This window comes from Beta vulgaris, chromosome 8 (assembly GCF_026745355.1).
Source record: "Beta vulgaris subsp. vulgaris cultivar EL10 chromosome 8, EL10.2, whole genome shotgun sequence".
Taxonomy (NCBI): domain Eukaryota; kingdom Viridiplantae; phylum Streptophyta; class Magnoliopsida; order Caryophyllales; family Amaranthaceae; genus Beta; species Beta vulgaris.
In genome coordinates this window covers 59,326,703-59,335,029 of record NC_079209.1, presented here as the reverse complement: position 1 = coordinate 59,335,029, position 8,327 = coordinate 59,326,703, and the positions used below count along the sequence as shown (strand labels likewise).

Below are 8,327 nucleotides of genomic sequence, written 5' to 3'. Positions count from 1 at the left end.
ATGTTTTATTTATTAAAAGCTCCTCAATTTTCTTTATTTTTTCGTTTTTATAACCACCAATGAATTTCTAATTATTAAAACTTATTTTGCCTCCCTGCTAAATTCATTTAATAAAATTTCACATACTAACTTTTTGACTTATATTATCTATTACACTCATGTGACAACAATGGAGTTATATTTTTCAATTAAATTTTTTTATTTTTGATTAAGTACATTATTTGATAAACAATGATGTGATGAAAGAGGGTATACGAATTTGTAAGATATCTCATATACAATGATCATGGTTTTGCTAGTTTAGAATTTTATTTGATCAAAATTATTATGTTTTTTTGTTAGTTTTGATTTTTTTATAGTTGTCGTATGATTCTTTCATTAATGAATTAATTTTACACTCAAGAAAGTACATTGTTTGATATATTAATATTTATTATTTGATAAAGAATTTTTTTTTACCTTGAAATTAATTAAGATATAGCAAGGATTTTTGAGAAGACTCATTCTATTTGAAATATTTGAAATTTTATATCTCCATATCTTAATCATAACTACTATTTTAGCGGAGGCACGACCCGACCCGTTGTCCGCTACGTGGGTCTGTCACGGTCAAGAAATTTTATTTTAGGCCCGCAACACGAACGTAACCCGCCTAGATGGCCCATTGACCGAACACCCCTTTCCTTTGTTTTTTAGCCTAAAACTGTCAAAAATTCATAAAACACGAGCTAGGCCCGCTCGTGGACAAAATCTGGAAATTTCAGGTCTGGCACGGCACGATCTGACCCATCATTTTCCCAAGTCCGGTGGCCGAGCCCGTGAACCGGCCTGGCCCATGCCCAGGTCTAGTTTCATCTTATTAAGTTATAGAGTAAGCATATAAAGTCCATAGATATAACTTAATAAAAAATATTTAATATATGAGGTTCTTCAAATGAGCTAAAATAAACTAGTATAAATAATGATAAAAAAAGTCCAAAAATCCACCAAGAATGACGACCACTTGGTAGTTTAGCTAGCAAGAGGTTCACTCTCAAGTCTCAATGACTATATCCAATCCAAGTCTCCTTTTAATTAACTTTCCCCCCTCTTTTTTTTTATGTCTTTTTTTGATAGTATTTGATTAGAAATTCCTATCTCCTTTTTCTACCCCACTTTAATAAAATAAAGCAAAAGCTAAAAAGAGAAACCAAAAAACAAAACAAAATAAAAGCCCTTATAAGAGAAAGAAGAAATTAAAAAAAGTGGAAAAGGTAAGTAAGAAAGAAAGATAAAAGAAACAAACACAAATAAGATTGAATTAAAACTCCATGATTCAAAAACCACACATTAATTCCTTGGGTTTTGCTCCCTCTCTAATAAGCTCATACTACTACTACTTATATTAAGCTAAAGCAAAGAAATCCTCTTGAAAAGTTTCTACAAAAGCCCTCCTTTGTACCTTCAAAGAGAAAAACAAAAGAAAACACAACCATTTTTAACAAGTTTATAAAGGAAACATCATAAAGAGAGAAAGAATAAGAGAAGATGAATAGAGGTCATCATGTGTTGCAAAACTCTCCGGTGCAACAAATGATGGTGGCCGGAAATCCAAGTTGGTGGCCAAACATAAACAACTTGATGAGACCACCTATAATATCATCATCCCATCATCATCAACAACCTTTGCTTTCATCACCATCTTCTTCTTCAACTACCAATTTCTTGGCTCCACCTCCTAATAATAATAACAATGACATCAATAATAATGTTTACCAAGCTCATTATAATATGAATAATATGCCTACACAAGCTTCCTCTTCTTCTTGGCTTGATGATCATCATGCTAATCAACACCATCAAGAGCAACATCAACAAGTACTTCCTGAGTCTTGGAGCCAACTCCTCTTGTAAATCTCTCTTCTTTTTTATCTGTATCGATCTGTTTATCTATCTATCTATCTGTCTATCTGTCTGGCTCTGTGTTTATCGTATTATCAGTTCTTCCTACTTTGACATGTATAAACATAACCCATTCATACACCCCCTCTTCTTCTTAGCTTGGGAGGTTTGAAGGGTTTGTTTGCTATTCATGAGCTATTATGCATGTCTCTAGATAATTATAAATTTTCCCATTTTTAGGGTTATTAAGTGATTTTATACATTATTTTCTTGACATTTCTCTCTAGATCTAATCCAACCTTGATAAAAATGGATTCATTGCATAGTTCTTTGTATTTGGCTTATCACTTTTATTGCTTACTTGCTTTGATTCATACACTTAATTTAATTAGTAAAGGTTTTTTCCACTCTAATTAAGTATAATTGTGTTGCATGATTTATATGTAGGGGTGGAGTTTTTTTAGGGGATGAAGCAAAAAAAATGGAGACTAATTGGGAAGAACAAGTAGTGCTTCAACAACAACAACATCATCCTCATCTTATAGATGTGAAACAAGAGAGTTCAGTAAATAGTTACAATAATAATGTTTATAGTACTACTACCCATGATCAAGAATTTCAGCTAGCAACAGCAGCAGCAACAACAAATAATTGGTCTCATCATCATCCTCATCAACTAAATATTCCAGTTTCTTCTCCTCAGTCTTGTGTTACCTCTTATAGTAGTAGCAACAACTTGTTGGATTTCTCCTCCTCTATATCTAGTGAAAATCTTCACTCAAGACAGCCTCCTCCTCCTCCCCCGGATCGATCGTCCGAGGTAATATAAATCAAATTTTTTGTTCATCTTTCTTGAATTTCTTTTCATTCTAAATATAAGGATTTAATTAGTATATATCATCATTTTTCATATTTATATTTTTTTTCACCTAAAATAAACACTAATTTAAGAATTTAAGGTATGTTGTGTACTTTTTAATTTAGTGAAACATACTTGTAAACACTAATAATTGAATCTTTTAATATAATTTAGGGAAAATTTTACTTGTAAGACGATTAAGTTAAAAAAATTGTATATACTTCCTCAATTTCGTTTTAAATGCAACAAAAGGGTATTATTTGTGAGTTATTTGTTGCATTTAAATCGAAACGGAGGGAGTAATTTACTTAGCTTTCATGAAATTGAAATTATTTTTTGTGTTTGTGTGTGTTTGTTCATAGTGTAATAGCACAAATACTGGTGGGGCAGCAAAGAAAGCCAAGGTTCAAGCTTCATCAACCCAATCTAGTACTACCTTCAAGGTAAAATCTAAAACACAAAAGTAGCAATTGAGAATATGATTTTTCTCTCTCTTTAGCTTTCATTCTCACACTCCAAATCTTTTTTTCCTCACAAAAACACAAGTATAAAGGCACAAAAACACATGGAAATACATACCTACTTTGTGTAACATTTCTTGTCTTTCTCATATGTCTATTTCTTGCAAGGATGATTATTCTTTGTTTTTTTAACCCTTTCTATCTTTCATCTCTATTCTCATCCATAGATGAAGATATAGCATGCATGTAGCTATTGTCCAAGTATTTTTTTTTCTTATGAAAAAAATGTAATTTTTTTTGTGGGTATTTGGTTAAACATGGAGTAATTAATTTAAAATGAAAATATATCATACATATATTTTCCGATACTGATTATATCTCATTTCTCTAACAATTAAGTATATAATTAACTTTCTGACTTGTTTTACTTTTCCCTATATTCAGGTGAGGAAGGAGAAATTAGGAGATAGGATAACAGCCCTTCATCAGCTTGTCTCACCTTTTGGAAAGGTAAGCTATGATTACACATCAACTATATTAGTCAAAGTGTTGATTAGTAATTAAGCACCATTATGAATTTGGATTAGCAACTAATTAAGTTAATTCACAATTTTAAACATGCAAACTTCCTTTTAGCTAGCTAAGCATCCTAATAATAAAGTGTAGTGCTTTCCACATATGAAACCCTAATTTCTTTCATTATATTTATTTAAGTTTGTTTTGTAAGAGACAGTCTACTTTTAAATTAAAATTAGGTAATGGTAAGTCCAATATTAAAAAGAGAGAATTAGCCCAATAATAACTAGGTTAATTTCTTTCGATGACTAGTTTAATTCATTTAGTGCCTAGGACTACTTATATATTAAAATTAGATCGTCTCTTCTAATAACTTTTGTATTTCTTTTTAGTTTAATCTAACTTTCTTTTCTTTTTGCATGTTTTTTTTTTTCCAAGATATATATAGTCATATGAAAATGTTCAACTTTTTGATCAAAGTATAACTCTTTTTTCATACTCTTTCTGCAGACTGACACAGCTTCTGTCTTGTTAGAAGCCATTGGATACATTAGATTCCTTCAGAGTCAAATTGAGGTAAGGAGTAGAAAAAGATTCAATCAACTTTTATCATACATTAACAAATATTTTAGTAGTACTTCATAAAACAAAAAAGAGTTACATTTCTCAAAACATTCTTTTGGGCATATACTCTATATTAATTCTCTCCTCGAATTCTGCAGGCTCTCAGCCTTCCATACCTAAACACTGGAGCAGGAAACAAGAGGCAGCCTCACACTGTAAGAAATCAGATTAAAACAATATTAATTACCATTACTTCAAAGAACGTATATATATAAATCTACGTATGTCAGCTAGTTTAATTGGTATAATTTAGCTTTAAAACGTTATGTATAGTTTGAGATAGAAACATCTTAAACATGGAGTGCTTTTGAGGCGAGGTGCTAGTTAGAAAAACCGTCTCTAAAAATAAAGATATTATATGATTCAAAAATATTATATATAGTTGTTGTATTAAGATTAACTTTTAATGTGTACATAAGTCAGGTCAATTAACAAAAGTAAAATTAGCTTGCAACAAGATTTGAAGCCATGACCTCTTGCTATTATACGTGACACAATTACCATCTCAGCCAACTTTTAATCATGCTTTAAGTGTCCACAGTATAATATTTGTACATTTTAAATGTTGAGTTTTCCTTAATATATTTTAGTGAGAGTGAAAAAAAATGCATATCAGGTCGGAAACACAATACCAACCCAGGAGAATGCTCGAGCCCAAATACTAGTTTATTCCCTATTAGTTGCCTTTTTTATATATCGAAAATGTATTCCTCCTTTGTAAAACCCTCTTAACTCCTCATGCTATAATTAAATAGTAATTAGGAAATGTTAAAAAATATACATATATGATCATGCTAATTTGTAGGGTATTGAAGGAGAGAGAGGAAGTATGTACTAGTATTTCCTGAAGAAACAAAAGTAAAGCTTTATTGGATCTATGAACCCTCTTTTTAAGGGCATGTACCAAACTTTAGGTTTTGAAAAAATTGATTTTCAAAATAAAGCTGCAACTTTTTTCATCCCTTTAATTAATTTGTTATTCTTTTAAGAAACAAGTGTTATTTAAAGGAAAGGCAAAAACAAATTGGGGTTCTAAATGATCAAAAAAATTGCAGCTTTTCTGAGATTATAAAACTTTAAGGATTAAAGGAGGATGATTATTGTAGAATAATGATCAAGCTTTTGTATTATAATTGTATTTGACTACTCTTAAAAAGCTGATTAGTGTAGAAGATGCTAATGCTTTATGTTCATATCTTTAATTTATTACAGATCTTGAATGACAATTGCTTGAAGAGAAAAGGGGGTCCTGATGATCAGGTAACTATTACCTTTAGATCAAAGTATCCAGATTTTAAAATTTATAATTTTGGAAAAATGTGTTTATAATTTATAATCTATAAATTTATGATCTTTGTTTTTCACCTTTTCCTAGTTCTAGTAACTAAATGACTAGAACAGTTGCACACCTTTAACTAGTTGGTCATGTCACAAGAATTTGGCAAGGCGACACCTAGAATCTCATGATTGTATCACGACTCACGTGACAATACAACTTTCTCATAATATGGGAATAATAGGAGTCTCGGTAAATTGAATTAGATAAATAAAATTCTAAAATTAGCTGATTGATTAATAGGCAATAGATCGTGTCCATAGAATATATTGCAATGATTAGATAGAATTTACTCTTATCATAATCTTAATTAAGTGGATGATAATGGTAGAATTACGAAATTGTTCTATTACCAATTATATGAAATAAACATGTGTTTCTAGCTTCTTCCTATTTTTTGGGAGTATCTTCTAATTTACTGTGCAATTAGCAGTAATTGCAGCAAATTAAAAGGGTTACAAAAGAACCAATGATATATATTTTACTTCATGTAAAAATATAAATGAAACCTCAAGTCTAGAATGAGCTAGTCCCAAGGAACAATAACAGGAATAATAATTAAAAATGTAAACTAAAACTGATAATTTTTTCTAGTTGTTTAATTATCTACTCCCTCCCGTCTTCATTAGTTTACACGTTTCTTTTGCACAAAGTTTTAGGAGAAACAATGTTGTGAGACATAAAAGGAAAGATAAACTATTATTTTACGTTAAAGTTGAATATATGTGTGATGGAAAGTTAGTAGTCCCATTCCTAAAATAGAAACAAAAGAAATGGATAAACTAATAAGGGACATCCCAAAAAGGAATATGAGTAAATTAATAAAGACCGGAAGTAGTATCTTATTGTACTCAGCTCTTTTACCCTAACTATTACTAGACTTTATTTTTAAAAGACCGTCTACATTTAAATTAAAATTAGACAATGATAAGCCAAATATTTAAAAAATTAGCCCAATAATGACTAGATTAATTTCTTTTGGTGACTAGTTTATTCCATTTAGTGACTAGGTCTACCTTTCTATTAAATTTAGACCGTCTCTTTAAATAATTTTTGCTATTACTATTAGCATAATTAATTACTCTCTTTGCTATTGTTAGGATTCATATGATCAAGAGCCAAAGGACTTGAGGAGTAGAGGGTTATGCTTAGTTCCAGTGTCATGCACATTACACGTTGGAAGTGACAACGGAGCTGATTATTGGGCTCCGGCACTCGGTGGTGGTTTCCGGTAGGCGGTGGCGTTAGGTTTCCGGTGTATCGACGGGACATTGAAGCTTCAGTGAATGGATATAACATCATTAGCAGTCAATCTGCCCCAACTTTTTTCTAGGAAGAAAATCAAGGTTGATTGCTCCTGATGCTATGTACGTAATTCTCTTGAATTGCATTCAAGTGTGCTGTAAATTAAATTTAGATTCAAGATTTTAAGGCTAGTGTTTTTAATTTAATCTAGTTTTTAACAATAAGCTACTACTTTTAATCAAGCTTGTTCAATTTTATGTTAGTATATTATGAAAGAAGATTTCATGTGCATGCATGCAATTGCAATTCCATTTTTAAGAATGGTTAATTGCATTTTGCCTACATGTGGTTAGTATCATTAATCAAGTGTATTTTTCATTGTTAGTTACGGTGTCTCAATTTGTTGCTATAATCTATTGCTAAATAGATACTCCCTCTGTCTAAAAATGTTGTTACATTTGCTTTTTCACAGTTTACGAGATGCAACTTCGAACACTAATATCTTGAGTTAGTGAGTTATATATATGGAAAAAAAATATAAAAATTATATATTTGAAAAATATAAATTGGGACGAACAAATAAGATCCAACATGACTATGTTTTTTCTTATGTATCAACTAAAAACAGTCAAAGTTATCAAGTGAATAGTGCCAACTGTCAAAATATATCACATTTTTTTGAGAGGAGTATATGTAGTAATTTCGTGTACTACAATAATGTTAAGCTTATTCCTCAATGAGACATGACAATAAAGTAGTTTTAACTTTTAACTAGTCCGTGACATGAAACCTGTTTTTAGGTTTATAAAGAGCTGTGATTAAGAAATTAAATGTTGGTCATTCTTTAGTAGAATCAACGATAAAGGATTAAAAGTCATCTTATTTTACATTCCATTATTCTTTGTTGTCACTGCTTTTTGACCTTTATGCTTAAAGTTTCCATGTAATTACTTTTACAGTTTTACTTCTCCTACACCACGACAACACCGTTGCACCACGTGATAATACAATCCTCTTATGACCGTAAAAAAATAAGAGAGTTTTGGAGATTCATAAAAAATTAAATAGTACTAGAAATATTTTAATTGATTGAGAAGGATTTAATTGTATCATAAATGATTTACAACTTTTAGAAATATTATGTCCACTATTTGAAAGCATATATTTCCTCTGTTTCTTTTTAATTTACTCACTTTACCTTGGGAAGAACCAAGGAGAAAGTCAAAAGTATGAGGAAGATGTTGAAAAGGTGGAGAGTACGTAGAAACTGAAAAGTGTGCGTGAGAGATAAACTAAAAAGTGGTTTAAAATAATAAAAAAGGGGTGACATGAGTGGAAAAAGAGGAGTAAATAGATGAGACATGCTACCAATAATAGAAAAGGCAACAATGTGTAGATTAAAAAG

At 30.5% G+C, this 8,327-nt stretch overlaps 1 protein-coding gene across 2 annotated transcripts; it reads left to right on the top strand.

Annotated features, from left to right (window-relative positions):
• The first annotated feature begins 1,151 nt into the window (after positions 1 to 1,151).
• On the top strand, positions 1,152 to 7,306 carry LOC104902246 (transcription factor bHLH68). Of its 2 annotated transcripts, XM_010689951.4 has the most exons (8): positions 1,166 to 1,889; positions 2,329 to 2,701; positions 3,103 to 3,183; positions 3,646 to 3,711; positions 4,228 to 4,293; positions 4,440 to 4,496; positions 5,554 to 5,601; positions 6,778 to 7,306. In XM_010689951.4, the coding sequence occupies exons 1-8, from the start codon at positions 1,528 to 1,530 to the stop codon at positions 6,910 to 6,912; spliced, it is 1,188 nt and encodes a 395-aa protein (XP_010688253.2). In that variant the 5' UTR covers positions 1,166 to 1,527; the 3' UTR covers positions 6,913 to 7,306. The 2 variants fall into 2 exon arrangements, with proteins under 2 accessions (XP_048490643.1, XP_010688253.2); XM_048634686.2 differs by lacking the exon at positions 3,103 to 3,183 and having other exon boundaries at positions 1,152 to 1,889.
• Positions 7,307 to 8,327: the final 1,021 nt, after the last annotated feature.

Coding starts and splice junctions, on each gene's coding strand:
- LOC104902246 (XM_010689951.4), top strand. CDS start 1,528: ATGAATAGAGGTCATCATGTGTTGCAAAACTCTCCGGTGCAACAAATG. Junction 2,702..3,102: donor CCCCGGATCGATCGTCCGAG/GTAATATAAATC, acceptor GTTTGTTCATAG/TGTAATAGCACAAATACTGG. Junction 4,497..5,553: donor ACAAGAGGCAGCCTCACACT/GTAAGAAATCAG, acceptor AATTTATTACAG/ATCTTGAATGACAATTGCTT.